Source organism: Coregonus lavaretus (assembly GCF_964263955.1).
Source record: "Coregonus lavaretus genome assembly, chromosome: 10".
Classification (NCBI taxonomy): Eukaryota; Metazoa; Chordata; class Actinopteri; order Salmoniformes; family Salmonidae; genus Coregonus; species Coregonus lavaretus.
The window spans coordinates 43,881,464-43,901,181 of NC_139997.1; the positions used below are offsets into that span (position 1 = coordinate 43,881,464).

General features: G+C 47.0%; 1 protein-coding gene across 1 annotated transcript in view; it reads right to left on the reverse strand.

Annotated features, from left to right (window-relative positions):
* LOC311136435 (protocadherin-1-like) overlaps window positions 1-19,718 on the reverse strand; it is a gene marked incomplete at both ends in the record, with an annotated part of 131,618 nt that overhangs the window by 26,409 nt on the left and 85,491 nt on the right. The window contains one exon of the mRNA XM_084170563.1: window positions 17,293-17,512. Within this exon, the coding sequence (XP_084026689.1) occupies window positions 17,293-17,512 (220 nt within the window). The remainder of the gene's footprint in view (window positions 1-17,292; window positions 17,513-19,718) is intronic.

Here is a 19,718-nt window from a genome sequence, read left to right on the forward strand (position 1 = left end):
CCAAGGTAAGTAGCTAGATAGCTTGTAATCCTGGAAGTGTAGGCAACCCTATTAATAGATGTATGCCCTAGGAAGACCCCCCCCCCCCCCCCCCCAGGGAAACACTGGCTATAGTGTGAAGAGGGTGAATAAGCCATATGAATAAAGCAGCGTTCATGCACGTGTATACACCACAGTGGAAAATGCACATGGGAGAAAGAAACCTAATGTAGAGCACTCCACCACAGCCCGGAGTCAATCATGGAAATACAGAGGCTTACTGCTAAGGCCTACAAAGAAAGGAACTAGAGAAATCAATAGCTGCAGATCATGTAGCATGAATCAAATATCACATATCTTGCGAACGCTGTCTGAACCTGCTCTCTGAAGACAAGAGTCTTAGCACCAGAAGAGTGGATGCTTCCGTCTCTATCAGTGATCCAGAGCCTGAGTCAAAGACCACACACTCCCACCCACACCACACTACACAGGCCTATTCCATCGGAGTAAGAGAACACATTCCATTACACAGTATCAACCCCAATGCATTCACATAACCAGCATTAATATAGTGGCCAATTAAAAAGCTACAAGAAACTAGCGTACATAGTTCCTTAGGTCAATTAGACTAGACAAGACAGGGCAACCTAGGAAAAAATTGTTTCACATATGGAGAGCATGTTTTGTATTAGGAGAGATATTATTTGTAAGAAAGCTTTATGATATTGAAGGGTGTTTTAGAGGTCTACCACAGTTGTTTGAGATGCACGTTGGCACTCAAATAGATTTGTGATTTGTATGGTAGAAAAGTTAATTCAAGGACTATTTCAGTTTCTTTTCAAAAAGACTAACTTCATCCAACCTTCACGGTATACTAACAACATGAACAAAGGGGGCATGTTACGAAAGGCTTTGTTACTTTGGTCCCAGCTCTCTGCAGGTCATTCACTAGGTCCCCCCGTGTGGTTCTGGGATTTTTGCTCACCGTTCTTGTGATCATTTTGACCCCACAGGGTGAGATCTTGCGTGGAGCCCCAGATCGAGGGAGATTATCAGTGGTCTTGTATGTCTTCCATTTCCTAATAATTGCTCCCACAGTTGATTTCTTCAAACCAAGCTGCTTACCTATTGCAGATTCAGTCTTCCCAGCCTGGTGCAGGTCTACAATTTTGTTTTTGGTGTCCTTTGAAAGCTCTTTGGTCTTGGCCATAGTGGAGTTTGGAGTGTGACTGTTTGAGGTTGTGGACAGGTGTCTTTTATACTGATAACAAGTTCAAACAGGTGCCATTAATACAGGTAACGAGTGGAGGACAGAGGAGCCTCTTAAAGAATAAGTTATAGGTCTGTGAGAGCCAGAAATCTTGCTTGTTTGTAGGTGACCAAATACTTATTTTTCACCATAATTTGCAAATAAATTCATAAAAAATCCTACAATGTGATTTTCTGGATTTTTTTTCTCAATTTGTCTGTCATAGTTGACGTGTACCTATGATGAAAATTACAGGCCTCTCTCATCTTTTTAAGTGGGAGAACTTGCACAATTGGTGGCTGACTAAATACTTTTCCCCCCCACTGTATATACATATCATTCCTCCGCTCCTGACTACATGTGCTGATGCTGCAGGGAGGGGGTGTTGTCTAGGCAACCAAAGACTAATTTGCTACAACACCTTGCTTGTTTCAGCAAGGAACAACAAAGTTTCACCACATTGTAAAGAGTCCATGTTACCGTGGAAATGGACTCCACTGCACGAATGCCTGGCTGTCCTGTCTTCAGTCAGCTGCACAAATGTATTTCATTTTCATGATGGTCTTCATCCATAATCATCGTTTACATGATTATATGTAATTGTGCCATGAAGTGGATCATAAACGAGAGTTTCCTTCTGCTGTTCCACAGATTTCCCATAACAAAAGGCCACCCAGCATCGTAAACCACATCCACGTCAGTCGTCTGCAGGCCAACGACGCTCAAGCTGAATGTCTCGAATTCACATATTGGTTTTCATCCATTTTAAATGCAATGACACGTAGAGTGCTCACCTCCCTGCTTTCCACCTGTCAATCATCTTGGGAGCCGCGAATGAAGCCCGGCATCGGTACAGCCTGTCACCCTGTCACTCAATTTCATTCTAACAGAAGAGAAAAAAGACAGACTCCCCACCACCATTCAGGTGGAGCTGGGGAGAGAGGAATCCCTCTGTCTCTTTTCATTCCTTTCTCATCCATCATTTTCTGTGGGCCTTCTCTGTAATCTCCCTGAAGTGAGAATCACATTTTAATTAGGTCTATCTATGGTTAGTGGTTCATCTTCCATTCTCCCAGTCCCTACGTGCTGCTACTTTGCATCCTTATCAAAGATGACTTAGTCCCAGCTCCCTGTCAGGATCCAACATCTCCCTCATCTCTCTGTCTTTCATTCTTTAACCGCTCAAGCTCCGATCACAAACTTGTCTTCCTGCAACCAACAACAAAGCAGACCTGCCTAACAAAGTCCTATTTTCTGTAAAGGGATGTCAGGGAGTCAGTGAAATGCGGTAGGCGAAGTCAAGCGCAGGACACAGAGCTGATCAGAAGACGAACTTTACTCGAAGGTAAAATAAATAACAACAACCTCCACACAGGGAGGGAACAAACCTGCACACTAACGACTGCCGAAACATGAAACAATCACACACAACACACAGTGTAAGACAGAGGGTTAAATAGGGAAGACATCACTACATAATGGGAAACAGGTGTAACCAATAAAGACAGAACAAGTCGAACATAGATACATGGATCGGTAGCAGCTAGTACTCCGGTGACAACGAATGCCGAAGCCTGCCCGCCAATTACTCTCGGGGTGAAAACCTGAGGTAAGGCTAATCGAGACCCCCAGACGTTCCATGAACGCCCTCCAGACTCTAGAGGTGAACTGGGGACCCCGATCTGACACAATATCCTCAGGTACCCCGTAGTGCCAGAAGACGTGTGTAAACAGGGCGTCAGCAGTTTGTAGGGCTGTAGGGAGACCTGGCATAGGAATGAGACGGCAGGCCTTCGAAAACCGATCCACAACGACCAGGATCGTGGTGTTCCCCTGCGAGGGGGGAGGTCCGTCACAAAGTCCACCGATAGGTGGGACCACGGCCGTTGTGGAACGGGTAGGGTTTGTAATTTCCCTCTGGGCAGGTGTCTAGGTGCCTTACACTGGGCGCACACCGAGCAGGAGGAAACATAAACCTTTACGTCCTTGGCTAGAGTGGGCCACCAGTACTTCCCACTAAGACAGTGCACTGTCCGACCGATGCCAGGATGACCAGAGGAGGGTGACGTGTGAGCCCAACAAATCAATTGATCACGAACCTCGAGCGGCACGTACATCCAACCCTCCGGACACTGGGGGGGGAGTAGGCTCGGTCCGTAACGCCCGCTCGATGTCCGCATCAACCTCCCACACCACTGGTGCCACCAGACACGACGTCGGGAGTACGGGAGTGGGCTCAATGTACCTCTCCTCTGTGTCATAAAGTCGGGACAGGGCGTCTGCCTTAGCGTTCTGGGAACCTGGTCTGTAAGTGAGAGTAAACACAAATCGAGTGAAGAACATGGCCCATCTTGCCTGACGAGGGTTTAATCTCCTCGCCGCCCGGATGTACTCCAGGTTACGATGGTCAGTCAAAATGAGAAAAGGGTGTTTAGCCCCCTCAAGCCAATGCCTCCACACCTTCAGGGCTTAAACCACAGCTAACAGCTCCCGGTCCCCGACATCATAAACCTCCGGTAGTAATTGGCAAAACCCAAGAACCGCTGCACCTCCTTCACCGTGGTTGGAGTCTGCCAATTACGCACGGCCGAAACGCGGTCAATCTCCATCTCCACACCTGACGCGGACAAGCGGTGTCCTAGGAAGGAGATGGACTCTTGGAAGAACAGACATTTTTCCGCCTTCACATACAGGTCATGCTCCAACAGTCTACCAAGCACCCGACGCACCAGGGACACATACTCGGCTTGTGTAGCGGAGTATATTAGAATGTCATCTATATACACCACTACACCCTGTCCATGCAGGTCCCGGAAAATCTCATCAACAAGCGATTGGAAGACTGAAGGAGCATTCATCAGACTGTATGGCATGACGAGGTACTCATAGTGCCCCGAGGTGGTACTAAATGCTGTCTTCCACTCATCTCCCTCCCGGATACGCACGAGGTTGTACGCGCTCCTGAGATCCAATTTAGTGAAGAAGTGTGCCCCGTGCAATGACTCCGTCATACTAGCAATCAGAGGTAATGGATAGCTATATTTTATTGTGATCTGATTTAGACCACGGTAGTCAATGCACGGGAGTAAAAAAGAAACTCGATGACTCAGGGGAAGTGGACGGCCGAATGTATCCCTGTCTCAGAGATTCGGTGACATATGTTTCCATAGCCGCCGTCTCCTCCTGTGACAGAGGATACACGTGACTCCGGGGAAGCGCAGCGCCTACCTGGAGGTTTATCGCACAATCCCCCTGTCGATGGGGTGGTAATTGAGTCACCTTCTTCTTACAGAAGGCGAGAGCCAAATCTGCATATTCAGGCGGAATGTGCATGGTGGGAACCTGGTTCGGACTTTCCACCGTAGTTGCCCCTACGGAAACACCTACACACCTCCCCAAGCACTGATTAGAACATCCCTTGAGAGCCCTCTGTTGCCATGAAATAGTGGGGTCATGAGAAGCTAACCAGGGAAGCCCCAACACCACGGGAAATTTAGGAGAATCAATCAGATACAAACTAATTATTTCCTAATTTCCCTCCTGCGTCTTCATCCTGAGAGGCGCTGTGACTTCCCTAATCAGCCCTGACCCTAAAGGGCGGCTATCTAGGGCATGGATAGGGAAGGGCACATCGACTGGCACAATAGGAATCCCTAACTTACGGGTAAACTGACGATCAATAAAGTTCCCAGCTGCGCCTAAATCTACTAGCGCCTTATGCTGGGAATGAGAAGAAAACTCGGGAAACACAACATTCATACACATATGCGCAACAGGGAGCTCTGGGTGAGTTGGGTGCCTACTCACCTAAAACGGCTCATCAGTGCGTTGCCTACTGCCTCGACTCCTTGGAGGCCCTCCCCAGCACCGACCAGCAGTGTGTCCTCTGCGGCCACAGTTGGTGCAGGGGACGGCCCCTCTACTGGTCTCCCTCATAGCAGCACCTCCGAGCTCCATAGGGGTAGGGTCGGAGGTGCTGGGGGATGGAATGGACGGCCCCTGATCCGGACGTCCGCGGGTAGCCAACAGGTTATCCAGTCGAATCGACATGTCCACCATTTGGTCCAGGTTTAGGTTGGTGTCCCTGCAGGCCAATTCCCGATGTACGTCCTCCCTCAAGCTACAGCGGTAGTGGTCGATGAGGGCCCTCTAATTCCATCCCGAGTCCGAAAGTCCAGTGCGAATTCCTGCGCGCTCCTCTTCCCCTGTCTGAGGTGGAATAGACGCTCACCCGCCGCTCTGCCCTCTGGTGGATGAATGAATACCGCCCTAAAGCGGCGGGTGAACTCTGCATAGCTGACAGTTGCGGCGTCTATTCCCCCCCACTCGCTGTTGGCCCACTCCAGCGCTTTACCGGACAGACAGGAGATGAGGGCGGACACGCTCTCGTATCTCAAGGGAGCCGGGTGGATGGTTGCCAGGTAGATCTCTACCTGGAGCAGAATACCCTGACACCCGGCAGCTGTACCGTCATAAGCCCTCGGGAGCGAGAGCCGAATCCCACTGGACCCAGGAGGTGAAGCGATGGGTATCGGTGTAGGTGGTGTCATCGGAGGTGGTATAGGAAGACCTCCTCTCTCCCATTGCTCCATAGTGTGAACCACACGTTCCATGGCGGTGCCGAGAGCCTGGATCATGGCCGCTTGTTGTTGTACGCGTTCCTCCATTGATCCGGCTGGCATCGCTGTACCTGCTGACTCCATGTAGACGGGTGTGTGATTCTGTCAGGGCGTCAGTGAAATGCGGTAGGCGAAGTCAAGCGCAGTTCACAGAGCTGATCAGAAGACGTACTTTACTCGAAGGTAAAATAAATAACAACAACCTCCACACGGGGAGGGAACAAACCTGCACACTAACGACTGCCGAAACATGAAACAATCACACACAACACACAGTGTAAGACAGAGGGATAAATAGGGAAGACATCACTACATAATGGGAAACAGGTGTAACCAATAAAGACAGAACAAGTCGAACATAGATACATGGATCGGTAGCAGTTAGTACTCCGAGCAAGGAGGAGGGGCAGCCTCGGCTGAACCCGTGACAAGGGAGTTTTGTTTTAATGCTCAGCCAATAAGCTGCATGAGAAAGAATAAAACACAACAACAGAACCAGAAACTAAAGCATGCATAATAGATCATATGTGAGGGCAGTGGCTGCACAAACGGAACAGGAGACTGGCTCCACCTGATAGCGCATCACTCATTCTCTCCCCCAACACATAGCATTCCCGGGTGGAGCTGATATTTATCTCCCTAACATTTCCTTTCTCTCCTCTGTCTGCTGCTGTGTGGCTGACAGCCACTCCCCACTTGGGGAGACTGAAGCTCTGGGAGGAAGCCACAGGAAGCCATGATTTACCCCCCAAAAAAGGAAACAGAAAGACTGATTTGGAGATAAAACCAGTGGAATGGGTAAAAAGGCTAAATATTGGAGATGAAACCAATGAGAAGATGTTGTGGAACAGTAAACACAAATATAGCTGAAGCAGTGCTCTGCTGTCTGGGGCTTGCATCCAGTGGATGATTTAGTGTATTGTGTTACAGGACTAACAATGCATTACACTGAGTTACTTAAAACCCATTCATGTACTTGTACTACAGGGGTCTCAAACTCATACCATGGAGGGCATAGTGTCTGCAGTTTTTTTTCTTCCTTTCAATTAAGACCTAGACAACCAGGTGAGGGGAGTTCCTTACTAATTAGTGACCTTAATTCATCAATCAAGTACAAGGGAGGAGCGAAAACCCGCAGACACTCGGCCCTCCGTGGAATGTACTATATTTAGTACAATATCAAAACGAGCCACAGAACAAATTCTGTTTGGTGTAAAAGCATGACATTTGGAGTCAACATAGTTAATACAAGTGTCTAGACAGGCCACATTGACATTTTAAGATTGTCATTATTTATAATACTGGCAGTGTCAAAGTTGGGATTTTGAGAAAATTAAAAGCATATATAGTGAGGGGAAAAAAGTGTTTGATCTCCTGCTGATTTTGTAAGTTTGCCCACTGACAAAGAAATGATCCGGCTATCATTTTAATGGTAGGTTTATTTGAACAGTGAGAGACAGAATAACAACAAAAAAATCCAGAAAAACGCATGTCAGAAATGTTATAAATTGATTTGCATTTTAATGAGGGAAATAAGAATTTGACCCCCTCTCAATCAGAAAGATTTCTGGCTCCCAGGTGTCTTTTATACAGGTAACGAGCTGAGATTAGGCGCACACTCTTAAAGGGAGTGTATAAAAGACACCTGTCCACAGAAGCAATCAATCAATCAGATTCCAAACTCTCCACCATGGCAAAGACCAAAGAGCTCTCCAAGGATGTCAGGGACAAGATTGTAGACCTACACAAGGCTGGAATGGGGTACAAGACCATCGCCAAGCAGCTTGGTGAGAAGGTGACAACAGTTGGTGCGATTATTCGCAAATGGAAGAAACACAAAAGAACTGTCAATCTCCCTCGTTCTGGGACTCCATGCAAGATCATGAGAACGGTGAGGAATCAGCCCAGAACTACACGGGATGATCTTGTCAACGATCTCAAGGCAGCTGGGACCATAGTCACCAAGAAAACAATTGGTAACATACTACGCCGTGAAGGACTGAAATCCTGCAGCGCCCGCAAGGTCCCCCTGCTCAAGAAATCACATATACAGGCCCGTCTGAAGTTTGCCAATGAACATCTGAATTCAGAGGAGAACTGGATGAAAGTACTCGCCGTGTTTGGAGGAGGAGGAATGCTGCCTTTGACCCCAAGAACACCATCCCCACGTCAAACATGGAGGTGGAAACATTATGCTTTGGGGGTGGTTTTCTGCTAAGGGGACAGGACAACTTTACCGTATCAAAGGGACGATGGACGGGGCCATGTACCGTCAAATCTTGGGTGAGAACCTCCTTCCCTCAGCCAGGGCATTGAAAATGGGTCGTGGATGGGTATTCCAGCATGACAATGATCCAAAACACACGGCTAAGGCAACAAAGGAGTGGCTCAAGAAGAAGCACATTAAGGTCCTGGAGTGGCCTAGCCAGTCTCCAGACCTTAATCCCATAGAAAATCTGTGGAGGGAGCTGAAGGTTCGAGTTGCCAAACGTCAGCCTCGAAACCTTAATGACTTGGAGAAGATCTGCAAAGAGGAGTGGGACAAAATCCCTCCTGAGATGTGTGCAAACCTGGTGGCCAACTACAAGAAACGTCTGACCTCTGTGATTGCCAACAAGGGTTTTGCCACCAAGTACTAGGTCATGTTTTGCAGAGGGGTCAAATACTTATTACCCTCATTAAAATGCAAATCAATTTATAACATTTCTGACATGCGTTTTTCTGGATTTTTTTGTTGTTATTCTGTCTCTCACTGTGAAAGTAAACCTACCATTAAAATTATAGACTGATCATGTCTTTGTCAGTGGGCAAACATACGAAATCACTGTAGTATTGCTATTTGAACTGTTCAAAGCCCAAATATATCAAATGTATTATTCTATTGTTGTGTGTGACCTACCTCAGTTTCTGTATAGTACTATATTTTAGTCTTTGGACACATGGAGTTACTGAATCAAGTTTTAAAAAATTTGGTAAACTGAAATATATTCATTAGGCCCTAATCTATGGATTTCACATGACTAGGATTACAGATATGCATCTGTTGGTCACAGATACCTTATAAAAAAAGGTAGGGGCTTGGATCAGAAAACCAGTCAGTATCTGGTGTGACCACCATTTGCCTCATGCAGCACGACACATCTCCTTCGCAGAGTGAATCAGGCTGTTGACTGTGGCCTGTGGAATGTTGTCGCACTCCTCTTCAATGGCTGTTCGAAGTTGCTGGATATTGGCGGGAACTGAAACACGCTGACATACACCTCGATCCAGAGCATCCCAAACATGCTCAATGGGTGACATGTCTGGTGAATATGCAGGCCATGGAAGAACTGGGATATTTTCAGCTTCCAGGAATTGGGTACAGATCCTTGCGAAATGGGGTCGTGCATTATCATGCTGAAACATGAGGTGAATGCGACGGATGAATGGCACGACGACAGGCCCCAGGATCTCGTCACGGTATCTCTTTGCATTCAAATTGCCTACAAAAAAAGGTTTGTTGTCCATAGCTTATGCCTGCCCATACCATAACCTCACAGCCACCATGGGGCACTCTCTTCACAACGTTGACATCAACAAACCATTCACCCACGTTTCTCCCACACGACGCCATACACGCCGTCTGATTTCTGCCCGGTACAGTTGAAACCCGGGATTCATCCGTGAAGAGCACAGTTCTCCAGCATGCGAGTGGCCATCTAAGGTGAGCATTTGCCCACAGAAGTTGGTTACGACGCCTAACTGCCGGTAGGTCAAGGCCCTGGGTAAGACGATGAGCATGCAGATGAGCTTCCCTGAGACGGTTTCTGACAGTTTGTGCAGGAATTCTTCTGTTGTGCAAACCCACAGTTTTATCAGCTGTCCGGGTGGCTGGTTTCAGACGATCCCGCAGGTGAAGAAGCCGGATGTGAAGGTCCTGGGCTGGCATGGTTACATGTGGTCTGTGGTTGTGAGGCCGGTTGGACGTACTGCCAAATTTCTAAAACTATACTTATGGTAGAGAAATTAACATAAAATTATCTGGCAACAGCTCTGGTGGACATTCCTGCAGTCAGCATGCCAATTGCACACTCCCTCAAAACTTGAGACATCTGTGGAATTGTGTTGTATGACAAAACTTCACATTTTAGAGTGGCATTTTATTGTCCCCTGCACAAGGTGCACCTGTGTAATGATCATGCTGTTTAATCAGCTTCTTGATATGCCACACCTGTCAGGTGGATGGATTATCTTGGCAAAGGATAAATGCTCACTAACAGGGATGTAAAAAAAGTTTTGCACTAAATTTGAGAGAAATACGTTTTTGGTGTGTATTTTATTTCAGCTCATGAAACACTGCACCTGTTGCGTTTATATTTTTGTTCAGTACATATATCTAAAGAAGTCCACACACTCGTGCTCACTCACACATCCCTAGAGTATATGCAGTATTAGCAAATTCAATGGAGACTGAAGAATTAGTCATTTTACAGCTTTTTCTCTCTTTCTCTTTCACAGATCTGAAACATGTTCCAATCTTAATAACTGTCTGGCCCAATATAAAAAACAATATCTAAAGAATTCCACCCACACTCACACTCACGTACACTCCTACAGTATATTATACAGTACAAGCAAATCCAATGCAAGTCAATGGAGAATGAGGCATTCTACAGCAATGCTCAAAGATGACCCATTTTACACACCCCACCCTACCAAGAGACATCCATGCACACACGTGTGTGTATGTTTGTGGTATGCGTGTACACACGTGTGCTTGTGAGAGAGGGAGAGAAATAGGGAGAATGCTGTAGCATGCCTCACTCTCCATTGACTTGCACTGGATTTGTTTATACTGTATAATATGCTCTAGGAGTGTGTGAGTGTGTGTGGATTTCCTTAGATATTGTTTTTATATATATTTGTCCAGACAATTATTAAGATTTGAACATGTTTGAGATCTGACTGAGTCCACGATCAACTCCACGATCATCTCCTTTGTCATGCTGACCTTGAGGGAGAGGTTTTTGTCCAGGCACCACACTGTCAGGTCTCTGACCTCCTCCCTCTAGACTGTCTTATCGTTGTCTGTGATCAGGCCTACCACCGTCGTGTCATCGGCAACCTTAATGATGGTGTTGGAGTCGTTCGCGGCCACGCAGTCATGGGTGAACAGGGAGTACAGGAGGGGACTAAGCATCCACCCCTGAGGGCTCCCGTGCTGAGGGTCAGCGTGGCGGATGTGTTGTTGTCTACCCTCACCACCTGGGGGGGGCCCCGTCAGGAAGTCCAGGATCCTGTTGCAGAGGGAGGTGTTTAATCCCAGGGTCTTTAGCTTAGTGATGAATTTGGAGGGCACTATGGTGTTGAACACTGAGCTGTAGTCAATGAACAGAATTCTCACATAGGTGTTCCTTTTATCCAGGTGGGAAAGGGCCGTGTGGAGTGCAATAGAGATTGCGTCATCTGTGGATCTGTTGGGGCGGTATTCAAATTGGAGTGGATCCAGGGTGTCTGAAATGATGGTGTTGACGTGAGCCATAACCAGCCTTTCAAAGCATTTCAATAGCACTCCACACTGCCCTTTCCCACCTGGACAACATAGGTGCACACAGTTCGAGAGACACATTGAAGGGTATACAGCCTTGCACACTCTTGCCTGCATCTAGCTGATATAGGCGTAAAAAACCTTTCCAAGCCAAACCGCTGCACACAGCCTACAGTGAGGGAAAAAAGTATTTGATCCCCTGCTGATTTTGTACGTTTGCCCACTGACAAAGAAATTATCTGTATTTAATTTTAATGGTAGGTTTATTTGAACAGTGAGAGACAGAATAACAACAGAAAAATCCAGAAAAACGCATATCAAAAATGTTAGAAATTGATTTGCATTTTAATGAGGGAAATAAGTATTTGACCCCCTCTCAATCAGAAAGATTTCTGGCTCCCAGGTGTCTTTTATACAGGTAACGAGCTGAGATTAGGAGCACACTCTTAAAGGGAGTGCTCCTAATCTCAGCTTGTTACCTGTATAAAAGACACCTGTCCACAGAATGAATCAATCAGATTCCAAACTCTCCACCATGGCCAAGACCAAAGAGCTCTCCAAGGATGTCAGGGACAAGATTGTAGACCTACACAAGGCTGGAATGGGCTACAAGACCATCGCCAAGCAGCTTGGTGAGAAGGTGACAACAGTTGGTGTGATTATTCGCAAATGGAAGAAACACAAAATAACTGTCAATCTCCCTCAGCCTGGGGCTCCATGCAAGATCTCACCTCGTGGAGTTGCAATGATCATGAGAACGGTGAGGAATCAGCCCAGAACTACACGGGAGGATCTTGTCAATGATCTCAAGGCAGCTGGGACCATAGTCACCAAGAAAACAATTGGTAACATACTACGCCGTGAAGGACTGAAATCCTGCAGCGCCCGCAAGGTCCCCCTGCTCAAGAAAGCACATATACTGGCCCGTCTGAAGTTTGCCAATGAATATTTGAATGATTCAGAGGAGAACTGGGTGAAAGTGTTGTGGTCAGATGAGACCAAAATGGAGCTCTTTGGCATCAACTCAACTCGCCGTGTTTGGAAGGGGGGGAATGCTGCCTATGACCCCAAGAACACCATCCCCACCGTCAAACATGGAGGTGGAAACATTATGCTTTGGGGGTAGTTTTCTGGTCTCCAGACCTTAATCCCATAGAAAATCTGTGGAGGGAGCTGAACGTTCGAGTTGCCAAACGTCAGGCTCGAAACCTTAATGACTTGGAGAAGATCTGCAAAGAGGAGTGGGACAAAATCCCTCCTGAGATGTGTGCAAACCTGGTGGCCAACTACAAGAAACCTCTGTGATTTCCAACAAGGGGTTTTGCCACCAAGTACGAAGTCATGTTTTGCAGAGGGGTCAAATACTTATTTCCCTCATTAAAATGCAAATCATTTTATAACATTTTTGACATGCGTTTTTCTGGATTTTTTTGTTGTTATTCTGTCTCTCACTGTTCAAGTAAACTTACCATTAAAATGATAGACTGATCATTTCTTTGTCAGTGGGCAAACGTACAAAATCAGCAGGGGATCAAATATTTTTTTCCCTCACTGTACATTGTTGTCATATTAGCTAAAGTAACGTCAAAGTCAGCATAGCTAATATAACTAACTTATTAGTACACTTCTACAATCATACAGTAACATTAGTGTACAGTCAGTAACCAGTTACACCGGCGGGCCCCGGTGGCAATAAATGAGTAATTCCAAAAGTTTACCTTGACTTGGAAGAGTTCCAGTGTTGTGTTGGAAAGTCATAGCCAGCTAGCTAACATAGCATCCCTCTGTTTGAGCAGGGTGTTTCAGTAGGCTAAACTAGCTAGCTGCATTTGCTAGCTAAGTAAGTGAAACTGAAAGTGAAAAAAAAAATTACGATATCGCTCTCTCGCTGTCACACCCTGACCTTTAATGCCTGTTGTTTCTTGTTGGTTTGGTCAGGGTGTACATTCTATGTTTTGTATATCTATGTTGGCCGGGTGTGGTTCCCAATCAGAGGCAGCTGTCGATCGTTGTCTCTGATTGGGGATCATACTTAGGCAGCCACTTTGCCTACCTTTAGTGGTGGGATCTTGTTTCTGTTTCTGTGTGTTTGGCTTGTTTGATGTTTAGCCTTTATAATTTCACGTTACCTTGCTTTTGTTGTTTTGTCTGTGTTTATATAATAAACGAACATGTACGCATACCACGCTGCACCTTGGTCCAATCCTGTACTCAGCGTACGTGACAGAAGATCCCACCACCAATGGACCAAGCAGCATGCCCAGGAGGAGCAAACACCCTGGACACAGGTGGGGAAGATATTGTGTTCTTGGGAGGAGATTTTTGCTGGTAAAGGACCCTGGGCGAAGGTAGAAGCCCAGGTAGGAAAGGATCAATGGCGACGCCAACGGTGCCGACCGCTAAGGAAGCCCGAGAGGCAACCCCAAGAAGATTTTTTTGGGGGGCACACGGGGTGGTTGGCTAAGCAGCAGGAGGCTTGGAGAGACCTGTAGATTAGCACTCTGACAGAAGAGACAACCACCTTACGGGGGCTGATCGTGAAGATAGAGCAGGAGAGCTCCCTTCAAAAGGAGGCGCTGCAGGAGGCCCTTAGGGAGAAGGAGTCAATGGTTGCACGGAGAGAGGAGCTGGCCAGGCAACAAGAGAAGCTGATAGGGGAATTAACCCTCCAGCAGCAGAGAGCTCAGTCTTTAGAGCAGAGGTTAGCAGATCCAACTCCCCGCACTCGCTTTGAGGAGCGTGTGACCGTGCAGGCACCAGGCTATGCGCCGGCTTTACGCACTGTGCCGCCAGTGCGCCTTCACAGACCGGTAAAGCCCGTGCCTGCTCCCCGCACCAAACCAGTGGTGTGTGTCTCCAGTCCTGTACAGCCCGTACCTGCTCCTTGCACCAAACCAGTGGTGTGTGTCGCCAGCCTGGTACGCCCCGTACCTGCTCCGCGCACCAAACCAGTGGTGCGTGTATCCAGTCCTGTATGCCCCGTACCTGCTCCCCGCACCAAACCAGTGGTGCGTATCCCCAGCCCGGTGTGCCCCGTGCCTGCTCCTCGCAAAAAACCTGTGGTGCGTGTCTCCAGTCCGGCACGGCCCGTGCCTGTTCCTCGCACCAAACCAGTGGTGCGTGTCTCCAGTCTGGCGCGACCCGTGCCTGCTCCTCGCACCAGACCAGTGGTGCGTGTCTCCTGTCCGGTACGGCCCGTGCCTGCTCCTCGCACCAAACCTGTGGTGCGTGTCTCCAGTCCGGCTCGGCCCGTGCCTGCTCCTCGCACCAGACCAGTGGTGCGTGTTCCCAGCCCGGTGCGGCCCGTGCCTGTTCCTCGCACCAAACCAGTGGTGTGTGTCTCCAGTCCGGCGCGGCCCATGCCTGCTCCTCGCACCAGACCAGTGGTGCGTGTTCCCAGCCCGGTGCAGCCCGTGCCTGTTCCTCGCACCAGACCAGTGGTGCGTGTCCCCAGCCCGGAACGGCTGGTGCCAGAGCAGTCCGCTCCACCGGTGCCTAGTCCAGTTCCGGTCAGCTGCTCCACTCCAGTGCCAGAGCAGTCCGCTCTACCGGTGACTAGTCCAGCCCCGGTCAGCTGCTCCAGTCCAGAGCCAGAGCAGTCCGCTCCACTGGGGTCCAGTTCAGCTCCGGTCAGCGGCTCCACTCCAGAACCAGACGTCAACCCCTCTCCAGGGTCGGGGCCTCCCACACCAGGGTCCAGACAGGGCTTGGTGCATCGCTGGGGGATTGCCGGACCAGGCCCAGACGTCAGCCCCTCTCCAGGGTCGGGGCCTCCCACACCAGGGTCCAGACAGGGCTTGGTGCATCGTGGGAGGACTGAGAGAGGACACATCGCGCCAAGGTCCAGACCGGACCAGGGGTGCAACGGGGAGGCTTTTGTTGTTTTGTCTGTGTTTATATAATAAACGAATATGTACGCATACCACGCTGCACCTTGGTCCAATCCTGTACTCAACGTACGTGACACTCGCTCAATTTCTCTCTTGCTTCTCCTTCATTTTGGAAGAAATTAATTTGTTCAGAACTGTTCAACTATTGTCTTTCTCTCTCAACTAGTCAACTACTCACCACATTTTATACACTGCCATGATATCTAGCTGTTGCTTATGCTTTCAGTACTAGATTAATTCTCTGAACCTTTGATTGGGTGGACAACATGTCAGTTCATGCTGCAAGAGCTCTGATAGGCTGGAGGACGTCCTCCGGAAGTTGTCATAATTACTGTGTAAGTCTATGGAAGGGGGTGAAAACCACGAGTTTCCTAGGTTTTGTATTGAAGTCAATGCACCCAGAGGAGGACGGATGCTAGCTGTCCTCCGGCTACACCATGGTGCTACCCTACAGAGTGCTGTTGAGGCTACTGTAGACCTTCTTTGCAAAATAGTGTGTTTTAATCAGTTATTTGGTGACATATTTAGTATAGTTTTATCTAAAATGGATATAACATTTTAATGTTTTACAATTTTTATGAAATTCACTGAGGAGGATGGTCCTCCCCTTCCTCCTTTGAGGAGCCTCCACTGACCAGAAAGTATTAAGATCTGAACATTGACTTGGATTTGCTTATACTGCGTATAATCTAGGCATGTGTGTGAGAGAGTGTGTGTGTGGATTTCTTTAGATATAGTTTTTTATATATACACTGAGTGTACAAAACACTGTTTTGTGTCAAGAACTGCAATGCTGCTGGGTTTTTCATGCTCAACAGTTTCCCGTGGGTATCAAGAATGGTCCACCACCCAAAGAACATCCAGCCAACTTGACACAACTGTGGAAAGAATTGGAGTCAATGTGGGCCAGCATCCCTGTGGAACGTTTTCGACACCTTGTAGACTACATGCCCTGACGAATTGAGGCTGTTCTGAGTGCAAAAGGGGGTGCAACTCAATATTAGGAAGGCGTTCCTAATGTTTTGTACACTTAGTCTATATTGGTCTAGGCAATATATAACAAATGATTAAGCTCTGATCATTTGAACATGTATTTAAATGCCTTGATTCATGAAATGTGTAAAAAACAGTAACCCCATTCATCCAAAGACTAAATATAATACAATATCAAAAACTCACATTGTACACAAACGCTTTGGCTGTTTTAAAACATTTATTCAGATTTGTCAATTTGTAAGGTCAGAGAACAAGTGTAACAAAGGGCATTTTTAATCCTGTTATGGACATGAATGGGTTAAGGACCTGCGGTTCTTATTACGCATGCATGGATGATCTTATTAGGGTTATTGCTCTTTACTATGGGTAAAGGTTTTTCCATGGACCTAGACATCTGTGTGTATTAGACATAGTGCACAGCTTATATGGATGTAGGATTGTGGTTTGAGCACTGTCTACATGGCAAAGGGAATGCATATCTCTAGATCTGGAACACCTAGCCACAATTGGCTGCAGAGAGAAAGCTTGGCGTAAGGAGGGGGAAATGTTTACGGCAAACACTGTTGTCTACCCAGATGCTCCATTAGTCCGTTTTTTTTTATTAGCACACTTGTGTGAGAGGGTCATTAGGAATGACTTAGAGCTCTGAGAGAGGAGAGCAGAGGGGCTGCTGAGAGAAAAGACAGAGACACTGAATGCTGACTCAACAACACATCTATCTATCTATCTATCTATCTGTCTATCTGCCCCAGCAGCCAAAACAACAGCTAACATTTCAATACAACACTCTGCAAACACAACACACATCATTGTCACTAACACTGTCTGCACATCGCCACCCTCTAACAAACAATCAAAAAAACACACGCACAGCACAAACAAAAAACATCCCTGCCTCAGGTCACAACCCTAAACCGCTCACTTTACAAACACAAAACACTTTACAAACACGAAACACTTTACAAACACCAGACTACCAACTACTATTACATGCAACACACACTGAAACTCACAGAGAATACAGGATCGTACCATTTTCAGGGTGCTCCATTTCCCCGATGCTGCCATCTGGGGTGGTCCTCTCATAGTGGTCCTCAGGCAGGGTCAGGGGCCCGATACGGGGGCCACACGATGACTTACTACTGGGCGTCTCTGACTCCTCCAGGCCGCTGTCATAGTAACTGTGCTGAGATGCATCCTGCAGATCCTGCACCGGATTGGCTGTGGAGAATGTCACTCTGCGATGGGGGAGCTGAAATCAGAAAAGATCTCCATCAACATAAAAGTCTAACAGAAACCTTCTTAATAGAGGACAGAAGACCACACCCTGAATAAAGCGTCAACTGTATTAGCTGTATTGAAGTTGAGAGCAGGGGGAATTTCCCCCTTGCAAAGATCAGTTTACTAAATGGCCAGTCGCCATATTCAACAATGGAAAGATGACTACTCATTGCCCACACACAAGCACACTACCCCGCCCAGGCACACAAACACCCCTCGTAAGACTGAGGAAACCACTGATATAGCAGAAAAGGCCTTATTGCCTGTTTTGTGCTGCTGAGAGTCAGTGGTGGAGATCAATAACCCAGGTCTGTACTCCACTCTCCCCTTCTCCATCCTCCCCTCTTCTCTTAGGCAGAACAGATCCATTTTAGCAGGGATTGGAAGCAATAGGCCAGTCCTTTTAGTACATATACAGGAACCATTCAGGACTGCTTTTAGAGTGTTCATTAGAGCTATCAACACTGGGTTGTTAATCAGGCCTACCGGACCACTAATGCTGTCAGGATGGTTTTGTTATTATCAATCATTTATTATCTATCAACCCTTAATTTGCTCTTCCTCTCCTCTGTTTCATTCATTCTGTCTTTCTTTCACTCACAATCAGTACTTCTGAAGTGCAGCCCCACGTATGCTGCATGTACACTTCCTCCTCCCACATGGCCCAGTGCAAATGGTCATGACCATACAAAAAGTCCACGGAAAACATTTGCCCGGGACAATTAAGTTAGCCTTAGCCATCAATTTAAACCTAACTGAACGAGATGCTTTCTACATACTCAGACACTTTATAAAAACTATCTTTCTATGTATGTGTGTGTATGTGTATAGTATGTGTTTGTGAGAGTGTGTTTGAATGTGTGTGTCGTAGGGCATAACATGTGTTTCCTCCCTTAATTACATTATTTGATCTGTAATAAGAACATGCACACCACACTTCTGGTGCAACCTAAATGTAAGTGACATTATTTTATCTACTGTGAAAAATGTGCACATCACCCTTTGTGGAGAATTGCAAATGGAATTGCTTGATCTACTGTAAGAAAGAATACCATGCCTCATGAAGAATGCAAATTGCATTGTTTGATCTGTGTTAAGGCCTACACGTACCCTGCAACTCGGATATAATGTACTTAGCATACAGACTTTTATTGGGACGTGGGTTATCATTCTTATTGTGATATTTCATTCAAGCCGGTTATTGCTTTACTAGAACGGACTGAGGTAATGGTAACTCAAACTGTGATTAAGGGAATCCTAAGCAGACACATTACTATTTAAATGTAAGGGTGCATTTAGTTGTTTAAATATGGATTCTTGCTTAAACTGCTCCTCTAGGCATTGATCCAGAGTCAGCATTTTCCCCGAGTAGGCTATGTATGGTAGGCTGGGTGGCTGGAGATACGCAGATGGGAAATAAGATTCCTTTTTAGTCAGAACACAACTACTCCACGAGGGCTGGAAGGGGTACAGAGAGGAGACAGAGGGGGGGTTGAGCAGGAGAGGGGACATTGGGCTGGCAGTCGGGGTCAAAGCTGAGGGCTAGAGGCGACTTGGAGGAGATTCTAGATTACTAGAGGCTGGAAACTCTGAAAGAATTGGATCTGGGGGTGGGGCTAAAGCAAAATCAGAGAGGACTGTATGTAAATGTGAATATCTGATAAATCTGATTGATGTCAGAATGATCAGGACCTGATCATTGTCACATGAAATGATCATGATAGGAGTGCAAGAGAACATACAGATGGGATTTGTCAGAATCAGAGAGTTTGAGGCCCAGACTGAGGTGTTGCTTGACCTGGCCCAGTAGAGTGTAAATGATGCCCTGTAGCCAGTAGCTGGCTGATGGAACAGCCTGGGATCAGTATGTTCTTCTCACATTAGGTGTGGTCTGATAAGAAGTGCTGCTCTAATGGAAGGAGAGACATTCTCAGCTCAGCATGGGCCAGGGAGGCTGGTGGGAGAGCTTTTTTGTATGCGAGTTCATTCACACCATTACTCCTGCATCCTGTCATATGAAACGGTATGAACAGTGAGATTCGTCACTAGATGTGGCAGCTACATTCACACTCGCTGAGGCTGGCTGCAGTAATGCATGGCAGCACTGTGACAACAGTATGACATTTCAAGGCTGCTGCACTCGTTGTTAAGTGCATTTCCTGGGCATAGAAAGGGTT